The sequence below is a fragment of the Biomphalaria glabrata genome, chromosome 1, assembly GCF_947242115.1.
Source record: "Biomphalaria glabrata chromosome 1, xgBioGlab47.1, whole genome shotgun sequence".
NCBI classification, from domain to species: domain Eukaryota; kingdom Metazoa; phylum Mollusca; class Gastropoda; family Planorbidae; genus Biomphalaria; species Biomphalaria glabrata.
In genome coordinates, this window is record NC_074711.1 from 68571867 (window position 1) to 68596524 (window position 24658).

The 24658-nt window shown below is 36.9% G+C and overlaps 1 protein-coding gene across 7 annotated transcripts in view; it reads right to left on the bottom strand.

Annotated features, from left to right (window-relative positions):
• The window catches only part of LOC106072354 (uncharacterized), a 39261-nt gene extending 14854 nt beyond the window's left edge, over positions 1–24407 (bottom strand). For 2 of the 7 annotated variants that reach the window (XM_056010485.1, XM_056010473.1), the window contains exons 1-8: positions 24200–24407; positions 22389–22495; positions 11888–12010; positions 11008–11058; positions 9991–10021; positions 8987–9021; positions 6941–7037; positions 2464–2546 (exon numbers count right to left, since the gene is read on the bottom strand). In XM_056010485.1, the coding sequence (XP_055866460.1) occupies positions 2464–2546; positions 6941–7037; positions 8987–9021; positions 9991–10021; positions 11008–11058; positions 11888–12010; positions 22389–22476 (508 nt within the window). In that variant the 5' untranslated portion in view covers positions 22477–22495; positions 24200–24407. The remainder of the gene's footprint in view (positions 1–2463; positions 2547–6940; positions 7038–8986; positions 9022–9990; positions 10022–11007; positions 11059–11887; positions 12011–22388; positions 22496–24199) is intronic. The other 5 variants (XM_056010492.1, XM_056010482.1, XM_056010501.1 and 2 more) reach the window with 3 other exon arrangements.
• Positions 24408–24658: the final 251 nt, after the last annotated feature.

The following is a 24658-nucleotide window of genomic DNA, read 5'->3' on the forward strand; positions in this document are numbered from 1 at the left end:
ATTAGCGTGTTTGTGTGTATGTATAGGATTGAAAAGCTGGTTATATTTGTGTGTTTGTGTGTATAGGATTGAAAAGCTGGTTATATTTGTGTGTGTGTGTATGTATAGGATTGAAAAGCTGGTTATATTTGTGTGTGTATGTATGTATAGAATTGATTATATTTGTGTGTGTGTGTGTATGTATGAGATTGAAAAGGTGGTTATATTTGTGTGTTTGTGTGTATGTATAGGATTGAAAAGCTGGTTATATTTTTGTGTGTGTGTCTGTGTATGTATAGGATTGAAAAGCTGGTTATATTTGTGTGTGTGTGTATGTATAGGATTGAAAAGCTGGTTATATTTGTGTGTATGTGTGTGTGTATGTATAGGATTGAAAAGCTGGTTATATTTGTGTGTGTGTGTGTGTGTATGAATAGGATTGAAAAGCTGGTTATATTTGTGTGTGTGTGTATGTATAGGATTGAAAAGCTGGTTATATTTGTGTGTGTATGTATGTATAGAATTGATTATATTTGTGTGTGTGTGTGTATGTATGAGATTGAAAAGGTGGTTATATTTGTGTGTTTGTGTGTATGTATAGGATTGAAAAGCTGGTTATATTTGTGTGTGTGTGTCTGTGTATGTATAGGATTGAAAAGGTGGTTATATTTGTGTGTGTGTGTATGTATAGGATTGAAAAGCTGGTTATATTTGTGTGTATGTGTGTATGTATAGGATTGAAAAGCTGGTTATATTTGTGTGTGTGTGTGTGTATGAATAGGATTGAAAAGCTGGTTATATTTGTGTGTGGGGGGGGATTGAAAAGTTGGTTATATTTGTGTATGTGTATGTGTGATTGAAATGTTGGTTATATTTGTGTGTGGGTGTGTATGTATCTATGAGATTGAAATGTTGGTTATATTTGTGTGTGTGTGTGTATGTATGTATGAGATTGAAAAGGTGGTTATATTTGTGTGTGTGTGTGTGTGTGTATGTATGAGATTGAAAAGATGGTTATATTTGTGTGTGTGTATGTATGAGATTGAAAGGTGGTTATATTTGTGTGTGTGTATGTATGAGATTGAAAAAGTGGTTATATTTGTGTGTGTGTGTATGTATAGGATTGAAAAGCTGGTTATATTTGTGTGTATGTGTGTGTGTATGTATAGGATTGAAAAGCTGGTTATATTTGTGTGTGTGTGTGTGTGTATGAATAGGATTGAAAAGCTGGTTATATTTGTGTGTGTGTGTATGTATAGGATTGAAAAGCTGGTTATATTTGTGTGTGTATGTATGTATAGAATTGATTATATTTGTGTGTGTGTGTGTATGTATGAGATTGAAAAGGTGGTTATATTTGTGTGTTTGTGTGTATGTATAGGATTGAAAAGCTGGTTATATTTTTGTGTGTGTGTCTGTGTATGTATAGGATTGAAAAGGTGGTTATATTTGTGTGTGTGTGTATGTATAGGATTGAAAAGCTGGTTATATTTGTGTGTATGTGTGTATGTATAGGATTGAAAAGCTGGTTATATTTGTGTGTGTGTGTGTGTATGAATAGGATTGAAAAGCTGGTTATATTTGTGTGTGGGGGGGGATTGAAAAGTTGGTTATATTTGTGTATGTGTATGTGTGATTGAAATGTTGGTTATATTTGTGTGTGGGTGTGTATGTATCTATGAGATTGAAATGTTGGTTATATTTGTGTGTGTGTGTGTATGTATGTATGAGATTGAAAAGGTGGTTATATTTGTGTGTGTGTGTGTGTGTGTATGTATGAGATTGAAAAGATGGTTATATTTGTGTGTGTGTATGTATGAGATTGAAAGGTGGTTATATTTGTGTGTGTGTATGTATGAGATTGAAAAAGTGGTTATATTTGTGTGTGTGTGTGTATGTATGAGATTGAAAAGGTGGTTATATTTGTGTGTGTGTGTGTGTGTATGTATGAGATTGAAAAGGTGGTTATATTTGTGTATGTGTGTGTGTATGTATGTATGAGATTGAAAAGGTGGTTATATTTGTGTGTGTGTGTATGTATGTATGAGATTAAAAAGGTGGTTATATTTGTGTGTGTGTGTATGTATGAGATTGAAAAGGTGGTTATATTTGTGTGTGTGTGTGTGTAGATGTATGTATGAGATTGAAAAGGTGGTTATATTTGTGTGTGTGTGTGTATGTATGAGATTGAAAAGGTGGTTATATTTGTGTGTATGTGTTTATGTATGTATGAGATTGAAAAGGTGGTTATATTTGTGTGTGTGTGTGTGTGTATGTATGAGATTGAAAAGGTGGTTATATTTGTGTGTGTGTGTGTGTGTATGTATGAGATTGAAAAGGTGGTTTTATTTGTGTGTGTGTGTATATGTATGAGATTGAAAAGGTGGTTATATTTGTGTGTGTGTGTGTATGTATGAGATTGAAAAGGTGGTTATATTTGTATGTATATATATATATAGGCCTATAAAAGAAAGACAGCCCTACCCTTCACCCCTCGTTTAAACAAGGTCTCATCATCATCTAGCGTGTAGCTTGTCTTCCAAGGCCTAACTTCTTCAGAAGATAATCTAGAACAGAAAATTGAAGGACATGAAGGATTTTGAATAAATGTTGTACAGAGTTGTCGAAACATTGCCATTTTGGACAACTTTTTCTTACAAGCTAATAATGTAGAACAGAATTCCCAGAGGTCATTGACTTCTTTGTTTCATCTGTTCTCAAACTTATTTTTGTTAGTACTTTCTCTCACTCTCTCTGTCTGTCTCCTTCTTCACCATTCTCTCTTTCACACCCCTTTCCCTATCTCTGCTGCCTGGACGTGCCGTATGCACTGTCGACTCTCCAACCTTATCCGCCCCCCCCCCCGTGCTGTGGAATGTTTGGGTTAGGGTGCAGCTCTTAGGGAACATCTGAAACATGTCAAACAAAACAGACACTCTCTCTTTGATGTCAAACAAACAGACACTCTCTCTTTGATGTCAAACAAACAGACACTCTCTCCTTGATGTCAAACAGACAGACACTCTCTCCTTGATGTCAAACAGACAGACACTCTCTCCTTGATGTCAAACAGACAGACACTCTCTTCTTGATGTCAAACAGACAGACACTCTCTCCTTGATGTCAAACAGACAGACACTCTCTCCTTGATGTCAAACAGACAGACACTCTCTCCTTGATGTCAAACAAAAAGACACTCTCTCCTTGATGTCAAACAAACAGACACTCTCTCCTTGATGTCAAACAAACAGACACTCTCTCCTTGATGTCAAACAAACAGACACTCTCTCTTTGATGTCAAACAAACAGACACTCTCTCCTTGATGTCAAACAAACAGATACTCTCTCCTTGATGTCAAACAAACAGACACTCTCTCCTTGATGTCAAACAAACAGACACTTTCTCCTTGATGTCAAACAAACAGACACTCTCTCTTTGATGTCAAAGAAACAGACACTCTCTCCTTGATGTCAAACAAACATACACTCTCTCCTTGATGTCAAACAGACAGACACTCTCTCCTTGATGTTAAACAGACAGACACTCTCTCCTTGATGTCAAACAGACAGACACTCTCTCCTTGATGTCAAACAGACAGACACTCTCTCCTTGATGTCAAACAGACAGACACTCTCTCCTTGATGTCAAACAGACAGACACTCTCTCCTTGATGTCAAACAAAAAGACACTCTCTCCTTGATGTCAAACAAACAGACACTCTCTCCTTGATGTCAAACAAACAGACACTCTCTCCTTGATGTCAAACAAACAGACACTCTCTCTTTGATGTCAAACAAACAGACACTCTCTCCTTGATGTCAAACAAACAGACACTCTCTCCTTGATGTCAAACAAACAGATACTCTCTCCTTGATGTCAAACAAACAGACACTCTCTCCTTGATGTCAAACAAACAGACACTTTCTCCTTGATGTCGAACAAACAGACACTCTCTCTTTGATGTCAAAGAAACAGACACTCTCTCCTTGATGTCAAACAAACAGACACTCTCTTTGATGTCCTTTTCATTTCTTTCTATTTCCTCCATCCCCATGTCATTGTTTTACTTGAATCGTTGCTTGTCAATCCCACTGAGAAAACGACACAACTCTGAGGACACGACACAACTCTGAGGACACGACACAACTCTGAGGACACGACACAACTCTGAGGATACGACACTTAAGTCTGTTTGATAATTGCAAGGAGGTATACAAGATGAAATACTAAGTGACGTAGACGAGTAAACAAGATAATTTTAAGAGAGAGGGAGAGGATTATAACAAACTGACAAATACATTTCATATCATTTGAGAACGTATCATGTGGACAATCCCGAGAATAGTCACCAAAGTAGAAACAGTTATTACCTTTAGGGGGTGATAGGAGGTGATAATGTTATGTAACCAGACATAGGAGGTGATACTGTTCTGTAACCAGACACAGGAGGTGATACTGTTCTGTAACCAGACACATGAGGTGATACTGTTATGTAACCAGACACAGGATGTGATACTGTTATGTAACCAGACACAGGAGGTGATACTGTTCTGTAACCAGACACAGGAGGTGATACTGTTATGTAACCAGACACAGGAGGTGATACTGTTATGTAACCAGACATAGGAGGTGATACTGTTATGTAACCAGACACAGGATGTGATACTGTTATGTAACCAGACACAGGAGGTGATACTGTTATGTAACCAGACACAGGAGGTGATACTGTTATGTAACCAGACACAGGAGGTGATACTGTTATGTAACCAGACACAGGAGGTGATACTGTTATGTAACCAGACATAGGAGGTGATACTGTTATGTAACCAGACACAGGAGGTGATACTGTTCTGTAACCAGACATAGGAGGTGATACTGTTATGTAACCAGACACAGGAGGTGATACTGTTCTGTAACCAGTCACAGGAGGTGATACTGTTATGTAACCAGACACAGGAGGTGATACTGTTATGTAACCAGACATAGGAGGTGATACTGTTCTGTAACCAGACACAGGAGGTGATACTGTTATGTAACCAGACATAGGAGGTGATACTGTTATGTAACCAGACACAGGAGGTGATACTGTTATGTAACCAGACACAGGAGGTGATACTGTTATGTAACCAGACACAGGAGGTGATACTGTTATGTAACCAGACATAGGAGGTGATACTGTTATGTAACCAGACATAGGAGGTGATACTGTTATGTAACCAGACATAGGAGGTGATACTGTTATGTAACCAGACACAGGAGGTGATACTGTTATGTAACCAGACACAGGAGGTGATACTGTTATGTAACCAGACACAGGAGGTGATACTGTTATGTAACCAGACACAGGAGGTGATACTGTTATGTAACCAGACACAGAATGTGATACTGTTATGTAACCAGACATAGGAGGTGATACTGTTATGTAACCAGACACAGAAGGTGATACTGTTATGTAACCAGACATAGGAGGTGATACTGTTATGTAACCAGACACAGGAGGTGATACTGTTATGTAACCAGACATAGGAGGTGATACTGTTATGTAACCAGACACAGGAGGTGATACTGTTATGTAACCAGACACAGGAGGTGATACTGTTATGTAACCAGACATAGGATGTGATACTGTTATGTAACCAGACACAGGAGGTGATACTGTTATGTAACCAGACACAGGAGGTGATAATGTTCTGTAACCAGACACAGGAGGTGATACTGTTATGTAACCAGACACAGGAGGTGATACTGTTATGTAACCAGACATAGGAGGTGATACTGTTATGTAACCAGACACAGGAGGTGATACTGTTATGTAACCAGGAGGTGATACTGTTATGTAACCAGACATAGGAGGGGATGCTGTTATGTAACCAGACACAGGAGGTGATACTGTTATGTAACCAGACACAGGAGGTGATACTGTTATGTAACCAGACACAGGAGGTGATACTGTTATGTAACCAGACACAGGAGGTGATACTGTTATGTAACCAGACACAGGAGGTGATACTGTTATGTAACCAGACATAGGAGGGGATGCTGTGATGTAACCAGACACAGGAGGTGATACTGTTATGTAACCAGACACTTTTGAAGGTTTAATTAAGTCAAATTTTACTTTTTTATTTTACATTTTATTTTCTTCACCATGGCGCCTCGGTGGAACTTAATAAGCGAACAAGCAAAATATATACAAACAACAACACTTTGTGTTAAAAAAAAAGCTTTTGTAAAGGGGAAGAACTCTGTCCTTAAAACTATATCTGCCAATAATGTACAAGCTATTTCTCTTATATCTGACAAAATAATTAATTACCATTAATTAAATGACTAATTGAGTATTTTTGTTTATTGATTCTTGTTTTGTTAGGTGCAATACATAATTGTTTTAAGTATCAACTTGATCGGAGTATGCGTGAGGGAGAAATAACGTTAACAATTATTTAAGGGGACTTAACTGAAAAATTTAGCCATATCTTTGAATACTGAAGTATTAGTTTCCCTTGTTGCTATTAAACAAAATAATTAATTACCAGTAATTAATTGTCTAGTAGGTTTCTGTTTTTTTTTAATTGATTCATGTCTTGACCATGCCAATAAATAATTGTGCGAAATTTCAACTTGATCTGAGAATGAGTGTAGGAGAAATAACGTGTACTCACTTTTGACCAGACAGACAGACAGACAGACAGCCAGACAGACAATGTGAGTTGATAGAAGATTTGTAAAAACTGGAAACACAGGTCCCGACGATGGTTGAACTTTTTTTAATCTCCTCTGGGGTGAAAATGGACCAGAGACCTGACAACCTTGACCTTACATTTCTAACCCAATATGTCTGTCTCGTTCATTTCAAATCTCTCCCCACCCCTTCCCCCAAGGTCTGATATATAGTGACCAAAATGGTCAAATGCTTGTTTGTTTTCTGCTAGAAATGAACAACTGCACGCTGAGTCCTACCTGTAGCTTTTGAGAAATTTATTTTCCTTGTTTACTGATGATTCAACAATATCCTTGAAGATAGACGCTAAAAGCTGACTCTTGACCGCATAGACATCTGTAGGAGAGAGAAGTGTGACCAATCAAAGTACAAACAAGGCTTTCATTTTGAACAGGTATAATATACAAATACTTATGAAAAGCAAAGCTTATATTGAGTGAAATAGCATCACATTAATTATTTTGAATCAATCCTGTAATTAATTTTTAATAGATCTAGAGTCGAATCTATGCTAACATTATTTAAGTTTTGCTATTGGATATATTTTTTAAAGTAATTATTTGTGTTTAGAGTAACTTAAATGCGTACAGCATGATCAGCGCCCTATAGTCTAACAGTCTGATTACTTTTGTGGGGGGGGGGGAGATTTAACTAGTACATTGGAAGAAGCTTCTTTGTTTAAATATAAAAAGCTACTCGAGTCTGAATTTGAACTCAAAGTCTCGAGCCTTCACAATGGAGAAAAAGTCATGGAACTCTTGCAGAAAGCCTACTTATATCAAGCAAAATACAATATAATACTTAAAAAAAAAAAACAACCAGAGCTTATTTTAATTGTATCGATTAGTTTTGATCAGTCATGTCATTAAATTTGTAATAGATCTGGACTAACATCAATAAATCTGTGTGATTAGAAATAATTTTTTACCAATGTTTTTTTTTTAACGCAATGTCATGCTTTTAGCTTTTCCTATACGCTATGATCCTATCACTTTCTCACTAGGCTATGATCCTATCACTTTCTCACTAGGCTATGATCCTATCACTTGTTTCACTACGCTATGATCCTATCACTTGTTTCACTATGGTATGATCCTATCACTTGTCTCACTACGCTATGATCCTATCACTTGTTTCACTACGCTATGATCCTATCACTTGTCTCACTACGCTATGATCCTATCACTTGTTTCACTACGCTATGATCCTAACACTTGTCTCACTGCGCTATGATCCTATCACTTGTCTCACTACGCTATGATCCTATCACTTGTTTCACTATGGTATGATCCTATCACATGTCTCACTATGCTATGATCCTATCACTTTCTCACTACGCTATGATCCTATCACTTGTTTCACTACGGTATGATCCTATCACTCGTTTCACTACGCTATGATCCTATCACTTGTCTCACTACGCTATGATCCTATCACTTGTCTCACTACGCTATGATCCTATCACTTGTCTGGACCAGTTGGAAGGGAGTAGGGGTAGAAAAGGGGGACTGCCCTGAATTGGAACAGGCTTCTCAAGCCAACGCTGTAACCACTCATTTAGCCCAGAGCATATGAAAATGGAAGATTGTATATTTATCTATTGTTTCTATTTCATGTTTGTGTTTACTAAGTTTCAGTCAACAATCTATAACGTGTACAAACTTTTGGCCAGACAGACAGACAGACAGGGTGAGTTGATATGAGCTTTGCAAAAATATGTATATAGTTATCCATTGTTATTTTCACATTTTTAGAGAACGACCTATTTCTCTACAAAGGCATATCTCTCATTAACTTAGTACATTTTCCATAGAACTGATTCGTATTTTACTTACAAAAGGACACGTTTTCAAATGATTACAAAAACACGTCCCACCCTAAGTTATAAGCACATACTAGAGAAACAATGTTTAGCATTACGTTGTCTTCGAAAGATGACAATGTGTAACACCAGCTGTCGTAGTTCAATAATAGCTTGATAATGGCTTGTGCATACACAATCTTGAACATAGTAACACATGTGTATACAATTTTAGAAATTCTATCTTAGCATTTGGGTCAAGCACAATGAAGGCGATGGGGTGAAATGGGAGTTTAAAAAAAAAGCTTTTGTTTTTTTAGATCTAAAGCTGACAGCAGACAGACAGATTAACGATGTCTTTGTTTTTCATTATGGGGGCCGTAAAAATAATCTTCCCCCATTTACATTAATTTGTAAACCATTTTTTAATTATTATCTTTCCTTTTAGATAGGTATACAGAACGAAAAGAAATACTAAGCTTACCGTTTAAAGAATCTCTTTTATGCGAAGGTGGTCGTCTACAGATGGAAAAAGGTAAAAATATAATTAGTGCTTGGAATAAAGAGCATGGTTGATTTATCAAAGATTTATACTCTAGAGCACAAAGGACTAATTCGTACAAGTGCTCCTTCCTCCCTAGTGCCATTAGAACATAGAACGTGTTGCATGAATCAGCCAGGAAAACCAATGACTTTGCAGAGTCTCTAATTAACATGCCTGACTAGATGAGCACATGAATACGTGTAGGATGTCATTATGTCATTGAAATGAACTGGTACTTTTTTTTTTGGCGTGAAGGTGTCTAGAAACAATTTTAAACCATTTTGTTTCTGAACTCACTTACTTGGTGTTCTTTTAGCTGCTATCTTAAGTAACGTACTACTATTTGTTTAAATCTCTATTCACTGTGACACAAGTAATTACTTTTCCCCTCTTGCTTCTAGTCCTAAAGACAATAATACAACTCCTACCGTAAGGGAGACTTGTATACATTCTAATCAACTGTTTCAAATGATTCATTTCTCTTTCCAACATTTTTTTTTTGGTTTCAATAACATTACATTAAATTAATCTTATTTGCTTAGCAACTGCCTCGAAAGTTTATTTTTAAAAAATATGCCAATAAATCCAAGAAAAGTGATTTGTTCTAACTGTCAATAAACATTGAAAAAATCGTCTGAATTCTATTATACCAATGGGAATTATTTTAGCTCTTAGTTATCTGAGACAATGTTTCCCAAACTTTTTCTTTTTCCTTAACGGAACACTTCTCAGATTTGGAGTACTTAGCGGAACACTTTGCTTATTTTTGTTTAAAGAGTTGAATTCACGTGGTGGCCTACTTGTTAATTATTCTAGTAGTTTGTGGCACATCTATTCAGGCCTCGCGGACCACTGGGGTGCCCTAGAACACAATTTGGTAAGCACTGATCTAAGATAACACAAATAATTCCTAACGGCCAAAGACAAAACAAAGGAGTACTCACGTTGGCGGGTGATTGCAACAAAGTAGACCACCTATGTGTGAAGAAGAGAATAGAAATCATGAAGTGTAAGTTTATAATCATTAAAAATGAAACAAAAATATTTTCAAAATACTAAGCAAAAACAAAACAAAGCTTATATTTAGCGAAGTTGTATCAATTAATTTGGATCAGTCATGTCATTAAATTCTTGAGATTAAAAATAGTTGTACCAATTATTTAGCGGTATTTCATGCTTTTATCTTTCTCACTATACAATGATCCTATCACTTTCTCACTATACAATGATCCTATCACTTTCTCACTATACAATGGTCCTATCACTTTCTCACTATACAATGGTCCTATCACTTTCTCACTATACAATGGTCCTATCACTTTCTCACTATACAATGGTCCTATCACTTTCTCACTATACAATGGTCCTATCACTTTCTCACTATACAATGGTCCTATCACTTTCTCACTATACAATGGTCCTATCACTTTCTCACTATACAATGATCCTATCACTTGTCTGGACCAGTTGGAAATGAGGGGAGGGGGGCGGAGACAGAAGGAAGTATCTGTGTGAATGTTACAGTGATTGTTTTTTTGAAAACATATATATTAGAAAAAAAAAGGTTGAATGAACTGAATTCGAACTCGAGGACTCTCTCTACTCTAAACAAAAATAAAAAAATCAATACTTTTGCTAAACTTGACACTAAACATGTATATAAATAAGTAAATAAATAATATATATATATATATATTTTATATATATATATATATATATATATAGAGAGAGAGAGAGAGAGAGAGAGAAAGAGAGATAGATAATAGATAGATAGATAAAGAGATAAAGAGGTAGCGTGAGAGAGATAGAGAGATACATCCATCCATGCATACATTCATACACACATACGTACAAATATTTATATGTACATATATACACATTTTGTACATTATTTAATAAAAGGATAAAGCTTGATTCTTATCAATAATGTAATTATTAGATGATTAAAGTAAAATTCTCACCAAATCCTATTCTTTTAGGTTTTAGGAATTCAGATGGGAATTCAGTAGGGTCTTGCAATTGTGTCAGAGAAAATAGAAAAATAAAAATTAATACTGGATCTATAATTAGCCTACTTAATTATTAGAAGGATACTATTCACAATAAAAAAAATTATCAATAAACATTCATAAAAAAATACAAACTGTAATATTTTTCACCTGACTTGGAACTATCTAGATGTGTGTGTAGGATTAGAGTAACACGTGTAGTTAGTGTCTAGTTTGAGGTCTACAAAACATTTGGATAAGTTTATTTAAAAGTGAATTTCAGAAAACAACTGATATCAACTTATTGAGATTATTCGAAGATAAGAAAGTGTATTTAAAAAATAGTTTTAAGCGACAATGGACCACTTGAGGCAGTATGTCTCTGCTTGGTCGGCTCTGACTGTGTATCTTTGTCGTAAGAATTCAGTCGAAGACTTTTGGATCTCGTATCCCAAGACGAAGGCGGAACACACCAGGGAAACTTTCCCATATTCCTTTTCTTTACCACATCAGCCGCGCGAGTTTTCATCATAAAAACGGCCCCTTGGGGAACGCTGTGCGAGTAGGGACTTGTTGCGACTCTCCTCCATCCCCGCCAGTGCAATGAACTCGGTCCTTAGGCAAAACAAAGGATGTTTTATTTTGCTTAGATATTGCCGTAATCGTCTGTTTCAATACGGGCGCAACCTTGAGGCTGAATAGCATTGTCCGGGCTGGCTGTGTAAGAGATTGGGCTGCAGCTTCGACAAAATAACTCTCACTACACCACTTGTTTCTAGTACTACGGACATTATGTTAAAGTTACTTAAATCTTAAAAAAGTAACAGCGTGACACCTTACAAACTCATATTACCATTCTGGTGTTCAGGCGTCATGTAAGCATCGACTTCACTCGCATCTATCCCTCCAGCAGAGTGTCTGTCAGTCTCATCTAGAGATAGAGAGTTGACAACCTTGCTCAGCCAATCTTTATCATCTGAAATAAAATCAATACGAAAATCTTTTCCTTTCATGGATTCAGAACTTCAATCTTGGATGGGAGTGGGGAGGGGGACTTTATTTTGCCACCTCTATAAGATAAAAAAAAAATAACAACACAAATTTTATTCTAAATGATAAATATCAAGTGTATATTGAAAGAATCACAAAAAAAAGAAAAGAGTGATTATAAATAATGTTTAATTTTTTAATATTTAAATTAGTAAAAGAATGTTGCCATTTAAATATTCTGTAGAAAAATAGACATAGATATTTTATACTCTACAAATAAAGTGCAAGACTGAAATGTTTTAATAAATTCAAATTTTAAGTCACAAATAAAGATCGTTTAAAAATACGACTTTCAACTTCACTCATGAATTTCATACATAATGTATCGTATTACAAATATACCCAACACTTTAACCTTTTAGCAGCATTGATTTTTTTTTATTTTGACATTTACAAAGTAGTTATAAATATTTCATCTCCGATTGAATGTCCCACTGGTGAGTTGTGCAAATTGTAACTCTCACATTGGCCTAGTCGTTTGTATAAAATTTTGATTTTTGAAATACATATTTTTAGGCCAGACCACAAACATAAATATATTTTATATAGATCTATGTATGTCTGTCTGGCGGTATTCAACCAATTTGAAAAAGTGTGGTTACAAATATTTATCTGTTTGTAAAAAAAAAAATAATTAACAAGTTTAAATAATTGTAAGCAAGTTTTTTTTTTTTTTTTGTCTTGGCCAATGAAGGAAGATATGCAGAAGTAATTAAGATTGGCACTCAGAACACCATGGCCAAGTAGAGAGTACAGATTTCCCATTCACCAGGAACTGCCAGGTTCCTTTTGTTCATGTAATTTGCAATCCTGAAGTTTTCTGTGACTCAGCTCTGTCTTTTGACCCACACATATGTCAGGTAAGTAAGGGTCTTTATCTGCAAATGCGCACATTAGGCCAGATCAAACCTTGTTAGACAAAGGAATAGCTGTGGCATTCATACTTGACTTCCCGTCTAGAAAACATCATAAAAAGGGCATAAAAATTACACTCACAACATTACCACATTTAAAGGAACTTTTTGAACAAATGTGTTTAAGGAAAATAGAAAAAATCTTGGAAGATCAGAACTACGTCAGGTCATCGCGAAGTGGGCGACTGCTGTCAATCAAAACAAGAACAGAGCGGTACAAAAACTCGTTCGTACCTCACTCGGTCAGACTATATCAACGCCACTCATTGATCAGGAAAACATGAAAAGGACCAAGATGCCCGTGTGTAGTCACTGTTGTATTTATGTGTATGTTTCTGTTGTGTTGTCTTTATATGAGAAGGGAGTCCTTGTAATCACAACACATTTCCATAAGGATGAATAAAGCAGCTACTTAGACTTAGTCTTACTGCTACAACGTGCAGGTATACTCGATGACAAAATCGCCAAGCAGAAGCGAATTAAGAAAGATAAGACCAGATTCTGCTACTGTTCTCTTGCGCACTCTCCATTGGCTTCCTATGAAAACAAGAATCGACTACAAGGGGGCCCAGCTCTTGTCATCATTGCATATACGACACAAAAAAAATGCCCTTGTACCTTAGTGAACTGATCACTCCATATGTCCGTCAGATAACATTGCGCTCCATGGACTCAGTAAAAAAGGTCCCAATTTCGATGGGCGGGACATGAAGCCCGCATGCCAGACTGTCGCCTTCCGAAAACAACTTTTGTACGGGGAGTTGTGTGCAGGAAATCGCTCCCAGGGGGGTCAATACAAGTGCTATAAAGACACGCTTAAGAGCTCCATGGACTTCTAGTCGTGCCATGTTTCTCCCTCAAACGTTACGGTTTGCGGGCTTTTTTTCAGTGCATAAACAAAAGGTTTGAAGTTCGCTCCCCATTGATATCCGACAAACAACATGCTTCACTAAATTCAAGAAGAACATTAAGACCCTATCTGTCCAAAACGTTTTTAGATTAGTTTGTCATTTTAACTCTCCTTTTGCCAAGTCTGTTATGTTATCGCAGCGCCTTGAGCCTACATTACGTTGTGTTTTTCTGTGTCTTTTATTAAATGTTGTATTCTATTTGTAAACTATGGTTCAATGTATTATTGTCATTTTACTTTTAAGTCTTTTGTCCTGAAGCGTATCCAAATCTAGTGTGTTTACATGGTGGTAATTGTGTTCCTCTTAACACATGTCATTTCTTTTAAAGCTCAGGGGCTCTGTTCTATTTCTCCTCGTGTTTTCATGAGTTGAAGAGTTCCCAAACGCTTATTCCAACATTGACCTATTCAAGGTTAAACAAATTTACTTTTATCTTCTTGTTTGGTTTGTTAACATTTCTTTTGATAAATCATTATGCTTTTTAAAATGCGATTTCCTTCTCTTCAAGACAGACAGAAAAAGTCTTCGTATTTTTCTATTTCTTTATTGCTTTCTATGTCACTTATCGCCTTCTCTTAAGTCTACAATATCAGCCGTGCTGAGCGTCACTGCTAAAGTCAATAAGATCATATGTCAGTGACGTCCCAGTGAGATCAATTTACATCGTCATTGGACTTTTATGGCGCGTTTTAATCAAAGACAGATCTGTTGCACCAAAGCAATAAATTGTTAGAGAGTAGAGGTTAACTATTAATTCAAAAATTAAGAGTAGATATTAATTCAAAGATTTAGAGTAGAGATTAATTCAAAGATTAAGAGTAGAGATTAATTCAAAGATTAAGCGTAAATATTAATTTAAAAATCAAGAGTAGAGATTAATTCAAAGATTAAGAGTAGAGATTAATTCAAAGATTAAGAGTAAATATTAATTTAAAGATCAAGAGTAGAGATTAATTCAAAGATTAAGAGTGGAGATTAATGGAGATTAATTCAAAAACTTAGAGTTGAGATTAATTGTGAAGATTTAGAAAGCGATTGATGAGAAGATTTTCTTAGTTTTTGTTATTCTCATTATGTGAACGTTCAACTGGAGTGTATTTTAATGAAATTCTGTCGAGGACTACATCAACTACTTTTAAAAAATACTTTCATATATATATATAATCAGGAAAGTTCAACGTTTGCACAAAGCTATAAAGGAGGCCTAGACATCTATAAACAACAGAGATACATTTATTATGAATTTAATTTCCTATCTACTTCTCGATGCTCCGATTTCTTATTTAGATTTATAAACTATAAGCCACCGTAAAGTTGAGACTCAAACTGCCGTGCTAATACAGTTTGATTTATACAGCTACTATACATAAAACCAACCTTGGTTGTATTTTAAATGGGGACTTAAGAGCTAAGTTATTTACTTAAGGCGTAAGTTTACTGCTAAACCAGCATTTTGATGTGATGACTTCAATAATACAGAAAGTTGGAATGATGGCTAGAAAGATGTTTGCTGAGATCTGGTAACTTCCATTATAGGCTGATCTGTTCCAGCACAACAATACATTGACAGAGAAAGAGATAAATTCAAAGTTTAAGCAAGTTCAGCTGTTTACAAGATTCAAAGTAAAAAACAGACTGGTGGAGCTATTAAATAGAAACAATCTGATATAAATTTTGTCACATGTAAATTATGAGTGAGTCTGGTGTGAATTACATTTTAGTTTTTATAGTTATAAATTTTGTTTGGTGTAATGCACAAATTGTAAGACAAATTTCCTTACGGACAATAAAGATTATTATTATTATTATCAAATATACATAATAAATAATTATTTAAAAATAAAATCGTCATGATTGGGTCGTGTGGCTTGCGCTCAATAAAAGTCATTCCGTCTGTCTGAATGCAATCTTTTACATATTATTTCTCACACTTCCCAGTCTCGGATCGGGTTGAAACTTTGCACAATTATTTATTGTCGAAGACAACAGACGATTTAATTAAATAATCAACCAATTAGTTAATCAGTTTGTCGTAATTAAAAACAAATGTATATAGAAAATGTAGGAGACTAAGGGGAGATCAGCCATCTGTAGAGAATCAACTATTTCGCTAAACTTTTGGAACTGACTTTAGACCAGGGGTTCTCAACATGTGGGTCGCGACCCCTTGGGGAGTCGATTGACGATTTGCCAGGGGTCGCCTAAGACCATCGAAAATATGGATTGTTTTTGTCTACTCTTCTATTGCTGTGTGTGTGGGGAGTGGGGGGTCGCGGCCTAGTGGGGGATTCTAAAAAGGGGTCGCCGAGCTTAAAAGGTTGAGAACCGCTGCTTTAGACTATAAAATCTTCTAATTTGACAATTATGGAGGCTAGAGATCTCGAGTTTGAATCCAGCAACTTATATTAAACAAAAAATATTCTTTTTGAAAAGGCAGCAAGGAAATTTTAGTATTTTAAAAATTTTACTTGTTTTGTATACGAGCAGCATGTCTCACAACTATAGGACAATTTAAATAACGAACTCAAATCCAATAAAACATCACACTCTCTCTCTCTCTCTCTCCCACACACACACACACTTGTTCTGTCTCTAACTTATCTATGTGTTTATCTATACAATATGCCTGAACACGAGGGGTGGGTGGTGCACTGGTGAGTGGGACAACTGCCCCACGCTCTGCACCTGATGGCGGGAAAAGATGCCTCGCAATTAGAGAATGTTTTATCATTGTTAGTCTGTCCAAGGCCGGCCTACAGTAATTGGAGGCGCTAAGCGAAACGAATAGGAAAGCCACAAATGAAGTAGAAAAAAAAATACGCTAAGAATTATAAACCATCCTGTATCTATATCTAAATCAACAAAAAACAAAAACGTTAAATTAATATAGCGCCGATAACACTAATCAGTGGCCTAGCTAGCGATCTGGGGGCCCGGGGGCTTAACCTTTTTAGGGGCCCCTGTATTTTGACATTATGACATGAGGTAATTTACTTAATAATATATGCTATAATTCCAATTGGTACAGTATATAAGTACAATTAACAAAAAAAAAAAAAAATAGCGCCAAGACTCTTTTGCATGGCAGTGACGGAAATTAGGACATTCATTTGGGGGTCCCCCTCACGAAGAAGGTCGTTTTGGCGCATCCGAATTGGCGCGATGGTCGTTTCTGAGCAGGGGACGTTTTGACGCGAAATATTTTGATCCCATTGTTTATGTTAATTGTATTATTTCTTTAACTATAAATGAGACATATCTTTGTTTTGTGTGTGTGTTTGTGTCTAACATAGTTGTCATGTAGAGAGCAAGAGATATTTTTGTCCATTATCTTTGGTATTAAAGTTTGTTGAGTAATTCTTGTTAAATCACATTATAACGTGAGTGTGGTATTTAATATCCTCCAAATCCAAACAAAACAAAGATACAAAATGTGATGCAAATTGAAGGGAAAACGAAAACGATTTGTTGAATTTGTAAATACCATCAATTTAAACAGATGAATGTCATCATTTGCGTTTCACAATCCCACGTTTAGTTTATGGGGTGGGAGGGGGAGTATGTTAATATCACGGTTCCAAGTTGAGGTCTGACCTTTCATACTTTGTATATTTGAAATGTTCTGAATGTTCCCTCAGAATTAAGGATTATAATATTCTTATACAAACCTGCCAAAGGATGGCGGAGGATCCCGGCGGGAAGGGTTAGAACCCGGGACTTTCGAGACCACATCTAGAGAAAATACCTCACGACCAGAGACAGCCACCCATAGCTCACACTCTGTCTGTTAATCAATGTGACTTAGCATTTAATGCGTGTTTGTGTTTCACATCATTTTCTGAACAATTTTGACTTGTGCATGTTGTTTATTACAAGGCACATTTTTATTAAAAAACCAACAACAATAAATCTGTGCGATTAATAATATTTTTACCAATTGTTTTTGTTTAGCGCTTTTTCATTCTTTTTGCTTTCTCACTACGCTATGATCCTATCACTTGTCTCACTACGCTATGATCCTATCACTTGTCTCACTACGCTATGATCCTATCACTTGTCTGGACCAGTTCGGAAAAGGGGCGGGAGGAAGAAAGAAAGGGTTATCTTGGTGGATTTGACCGTAATTGGCTTTTAATTAAAAGCATTTACAAACGTGAACAAAGTGAAACTATGATTTTAAAAAATCGATGGAATTTTTCGTTTACATACAAAAATGGTTAATTTAATTTATTTATGATGTCCTCAGCTCTAGAGTTCAAATATGCTAGGCGGTGGTGTCGAATCCGGAGTCACAGGTTCGAGCCTCGGTCGGCGCATGCCCTTATTTTCGTAGCATTTTAATTCACTACTTTCTCTCTTACAAACTTGGTCCCTGGTGCTGTTATTCATTTATGTTTCATATATGTATGTATCACATTTGTTTCAGCACCTAGCTTCAACTCTATGTTTACGTTGACAGCATTATTGCTCGTACCCACTGAAGCTTCTATATGTCATGTGTTTATGTTGTCCACTTGTCTTTGTGAGGGATATACAATTAGATAGAGCCATCGTTTGTCTAATGCTCAGTGTAGGTATTCTCTTCAGTTCTTCGTCTATATCTGCGTCAAGAGAAGATGTTTCACCCAAAACACCCTAAACCCCAATTTTTTTTTTTCAAATAAAGTTATCATTTAAAAGTTTCTTAGCTGACATGAACATTAGGCCTACGTGAACATTACGTGAACATTACGTGAACATTACATGAACATTACATGAACATGAAAGGAATGTCAATACTTTTTAAAAATGTCTTTTAGAAACAGAAATCAATGGATCCAAGGCGCTTGGCACGAGCTCATGTAGGAATCAGACTTATTATATATTCATGAAATAATCAAAACCTTTGTCGAAATACACTTTGATGGATGGGGATAGAGCTCTTACTATACATACAATAATATAGCCTAGTAGAGTGAAATAAACATTCTTGTAAAAGCTACGTGTTTCTTTAATAATAGTCAGCATATCTCGCGCCAAAACATCCCTTGCGCCAAAACATCCCTTGCACCAAAACATCCCTTGCGCTAAAACGGCTTGCGCCAAAAGGTCCAAACGTCACGTACCGCCCCCCTCAAGTAGAAGCTCGGTGGGGGACTTTCGAATTAGGAACCCTCCTCCCCCACCCTAGCTACGTGACTGGCATTAATGTGCTTCATGGACGATTCATAATCACCAGACTAGAAATAGGGTTTGGACATTTCCCCAGTAGGAATAAAAAGCAATGATCTTCTGACATATTAGGCATATATGTAGTCTAACAAGTAGATGTAAACATTTGCGAATAAGCCTTGAATCATAGTAGACATTTACAGCTAGGCTAGTAGACACAGATCTCTGCTAGACCATGAATCCTAGTAAAGATTTACAGCTAGGCTAGTTCACACGCATTTGGTCCATGTTTCGCAATTTTTTATCCACAAAAATATTTGAGTTCTATGCAAGGCTCCACCAATAGGAGACCCTAGAGGCTGCTGCCTAGTCTGCTTACGCTTAATGTCGGCACTGGTCTGTCATACAAAATTCAGTCCCCGAGCACAACATTCAGATGGACCGTACCCATCAACTATAGACTGACATGCGGTGTGCTGAATTTTGTTGGCAGCATCATTCAGAAACATTGACCTGTTACTTTATATTTAGAAGCCGTCCCCGGCCCCCGGCATCAATAGCCATAACAGCTCTTAGTATGATATTTTTGTCTTCAAAATATCGTGAATATCTCACACGGAGAGACTGATTAATACATTGGTGAAAATTGTAAAAGAAAAAAAAAAGAAAAATAGGGAGTAGAAGACTAAGAAATCTTTATTGATCCTTATGGAAATTTGTTGTGATTACAAGAACTCTATTTCTCAAATAAAAGAACACACCAAAAACATTGACTTCAATAGAATAGCCACAACATCAAGAGTTCATTGGAAGACAGTATACACACTCGTCTTGATGCTGTGCACGTTTCTTCTAGTCAACGAGTAGCGCTGATACAGACTGACCATGGTCTGACCAAGTAAGGAACGAACGAGTTTTTGTACCGTTCGGTTCTAGTCTTAATTGACAGAAGTCACCCACTTCGCGATGTCTTGACGTAGTTATGATGGATCGGGCGTCTTCCAAGATTTGTCCAAGTTTGCTGACATTTTTGTTCAAAAAAACTAGTTTAAATATGGTAGTGTGCAATGTGGAATTATTCTAATCCTATACGACACACATCTGACTGGTGTGGAATTCCTCTAATCCTATACGACACACATCTGACTGGTGTGGAATTCCTCTAATCCTATACGACATACATCTGACTGGTGTGGAATTCCTCTAATCCTATACGACACACATCTGCCTGGTGTGAAATTCCTCTAACCCTATACGACACACATCTGACTGGTGTGGAATTCCTCTAACCCTATACGACACACATCTGACTGGTGTGGAATTCCTCTAACCCTATACGACACACATCTGACTGGTGTGGAATTCCTCTAACCCTATACGACACACATCTGACTGGTGTGGAATTCCTCTAACCCTATACGACACACATCTGACTGGTGTGGAATTCCTCTAACCCTATACGACACACATCTGACTGGTGTGGAATTCCTCTAACCCTATACGACACACATCTGACTGGTGTGGAATTCCTCTAACCCTATACGACATACATCTGACTGGTGTGGAATTCCTCTAACCCTATACGACATACATCTGACTGGTGTGGAATTCCTCTAACCCTATACGACACACATCTGACTGGTGTGGAATTCCTCTAACCCTATACGACATACATCTGACTGGTGTGGAATTCCTCTAACCCTATACGACATACATCTGACTGGTGTGGAATTCCTCTAACCCTATACGACACACATCTGACTGGTGTGGAATTCCTCTAACCCTATACGACACACATCTGACTGGTGTGGAATTCCTCTAACCCTATACGACACACATCTGACTGGTGTGGAATTCCTCTAACCCTATACGACACACATCTGACTGGTGTGGAATTCCTCTAACCCTATACGACACACATCTGACTGGTGTGGAATTCCTCTAACCCTATACGACACACATCTGACTGGTGTGGAATTCCTCTAACCCTATACGACATACATCTGACTGGTGTGGAATTCCTCTAACCCTATACGACATACATCTGACTGGTGTGGAATTCCTCTAACCCTATACGACATACATCTGACTGGTGTGGAATTCCTCTAACCCTATACGACACACATCTGACTGGTGTGGAATTCCTCTAACCCTATACGACACACATCTGACTGGTGTGGAATTCCTCTAACCCTATACGACACACATCTGACTGGTGTGGAATTCCTCTAACCCTATACGACACACATCTGACTGGTGTGGAATTCCTCTAACCCTATACGACACACATCTGACTGGTGTGGAATTCCTCTAACCCTATACGACATACATCTGACTGGTGTGGAATTCCTCTAACCCTATACGACACACATCTGACTGGTGTGGAATTCCTCTAATCCTATACGACACACATCTGACTGGTGTGGAATTCCTCTAATCCTATACGACACACATCTGACTGGTGTGGAATTCCTCTAATCCTATACGACACACATCTGACTGGTGTGGAATTCCTCTAACCCTATACGACACACATCTGACTGGTGTGGAATTCCTCTAATCCTATACGACACACATCTGACTGGTGTGGAATTCCTCTAACCCTATACGACACACATCTGACTGGTGTGGAATTCCTCTAACCCTATACGACACACATCTGACTGGTGTGGAATTCCTCTAATCCTATACGACACACATCTGACTGGTGTGGAATTCCTCTAATCCTATACGACACACATCTGACTGGTGTGGAATTCCTCTAATCCTATACGACACACATCTGACTGGTGTGGAATTCCTCTAACCCTATACGACACACATCTGACTGGTGTGGAATTCCTCTAATCCTATACGACACACATCTGACTGGTGTGGAATTCCTCTAACCCTATACGACACACATCTGACTGGTGTGGAATTCCTCTAATCCTATACGACACACATCTGACTGGTGTGGTGTGCGCTACGGTATATTGTGACGATGGTCCTGGGCCATCTTGCACATTTCATTCCCTGCTGTCCTGCAGGAGGTTTCGAATAGGACGTAGAGAGGTTTAAAAAAGGACGTAGAAAGGTTTAGAATAGGACGTAGAGAGGCTTAGGACATAGAGAGGTTTAGGACATAGAGAGGTTTAGGGGGGATGCTTATATTGGATACTTACATTGGATATTGTATGGAAATGAAAAAGTCTACCTGATGCATATTTTTTAAAGAAAACAAAATCCTTATCCTTGAAAAAATCAAGAAGCCAGGCTCTATTTTTTAAAGCACTAAATCTACACATCTTTAAATGTCGCTTGACTTTTTGCTAACCCTAGTTCTTACCTGTGTATTTTCCCTGTACTAGAACTATCAACGTTAAACACAGATGAACAATGAAGAGGGTAGGCCTGCAGTCACTTGTGAATTTCATGTTTTTGTATTAGCTGAGTCTGTGAATGAAAGATACAAAGATAACTTTATGCATACGATTTAGTCCATATCTCCCTATTTAGTCTGATGAAGACATGAAGTTCATCTTGACATTTCCTCGGCTCAAGCCTCTTAATCATTAGTATACCACTTCACAATTATTATCCTCTCTAAAAATTAAGTCTTCTGAAGTCTCCATACCATTAGACGTCTGTCCCCCTTGCAAACACTATTTGTTTCACGCCTATTTGATGTCTTTATTTTTACTATTCTAAAAACGCAGACCCCCCCCCCTCTCTCTCTCTCCTTTTCTTTATTCTCAGCACTCGAAGCGATGCCAACTGATTTGTGTAATAAATGTCAGAAAATAAAAAGGATGTCTAGAGATTATATTAAAGCATTCCAATGGAATTGTAGGGCCATTGTGTGACTTGCTGGATGGCTGACACAATAAACACATGCTGCAACGTTAGCTTATAAAAACATTGATTAATAGTTATGACCCTTATTACGAATTTGGTGTATGATTCGATGGTGACCTACTAAGGGAAAATCCTTTATTGTGTTAGTGCTGTCCGTCTGTCGTATTCTAATCACACAAACGAAACGCACTTTTGATATAAGATTTCATCATCCTTCAAAAAGCTTGCGCTTCAGTTTTTATCAAGTCTGATTATGCACTTATAGGTAAACTATTTAAAAAACATTAATTTAGTTGAAATAACAATAATGTCACAATTCAATAAAATACTGCACAAATGTACAACGGTAATATATTTCACAAATCAAAAGATTACAGCCAAGATAAAGAAATGTACATTTATTTATACCTCAGTTTTACTTACACATTACGTGTGAAATTTAATAGGCTACCTCAGTAGCTCTCAGTTCATACATATAGCTACCTATAACCATACGTGGGGCCAGATATGCATTTCTTTTTTTCCGTTCATTGGCCTTACCTTCAAAAGGCCGTGTGGTATGCGCTTTGGACTGTCGTGACGATGGTCCAAAATGCAAACCCGCTTCCATTTCCCAGCGTCCTGCAGGAAACTTAAACTAGGACTATCCTCATCTCTTGTTAAACAAATATCAGCTTTAAAAATAAACAAACATTAAATAACTATAACATCGGATGTTACACGGTAATGAAAGGCATCCATGAAATGCTTTTCTTTTTTCGTTTCTTTTTTTTTTTTATATAGCGATGATTTTATTGCACCTTGGAATCTATCCCATCAGACCTCTCACCCAACTCAATTCATCCCTTACGGGAAAATCGCATTTAACTATTGTAATATTCAATTTTTAAAAATTTGACTATTAAAGTGAACAAATAAACCAAATCGTGAAGTTTCTCTACAATTTTATTTTAGAAATGACAAAGTAAAGGATATTAGTTTGTAAAAACAACAACAATGGTGCAAAGTGCAAATATCACAAACCGACATTTATGTTTGGAAAACAAAGTAATAATTTGAATAGGACCCACAGCACCATATTGAACGTTTTGTCAAAGACATTAACTAAAAACTCTTTACAATGGTATGTGTTTATTTAATCATTATTCAGATATAATTTTAATGAGACCAATGTATCAGTTTTATTTAACACTAGATCAATGAAAAACGCACATCAACAGACAAGAATGGGATAGAATATTGTTAGATCCCCACACCATTTACATATAGGCCTAGATCTAGAAATAAATGAACACAAATTACCTTTTCAAGGAAATGGTAGAGTTGAGTTCCAAGACGTGACAAGAACCAAACTGGTGACTTAAAAGTTGTGGACAAGAAAGAAGAAGTCTCTAATGTTCCTAGCTTTACACACTACTGCTGATTTCATTGGTTAGTCTCAGTTTTTATCAGGTTACAAGAAGTCACATGACTAGTAAACGCTTGATCTGGACACTTAAAAGAAAATCATAATGCATTCCTTTTACAATCCTCCTGCACATTATTATTTATGAACTAAATGTCGGAAGGCTAGGATTGGCGCGGCCGTTGGGAGAGTGTCCACTCCACTTTCACTCCCGTGGGGGGTGGGGGCGGGAGGGGGCTACTTTGAAACGTAGAAAGTCAAGAATAAGATTCCTAAGCTTTGTCACTTGCATAGCGATTAGCATCTACCGCTTGGAGAATTGGAAGTCCTGACTGGTCAGAAACAAACATTAAATA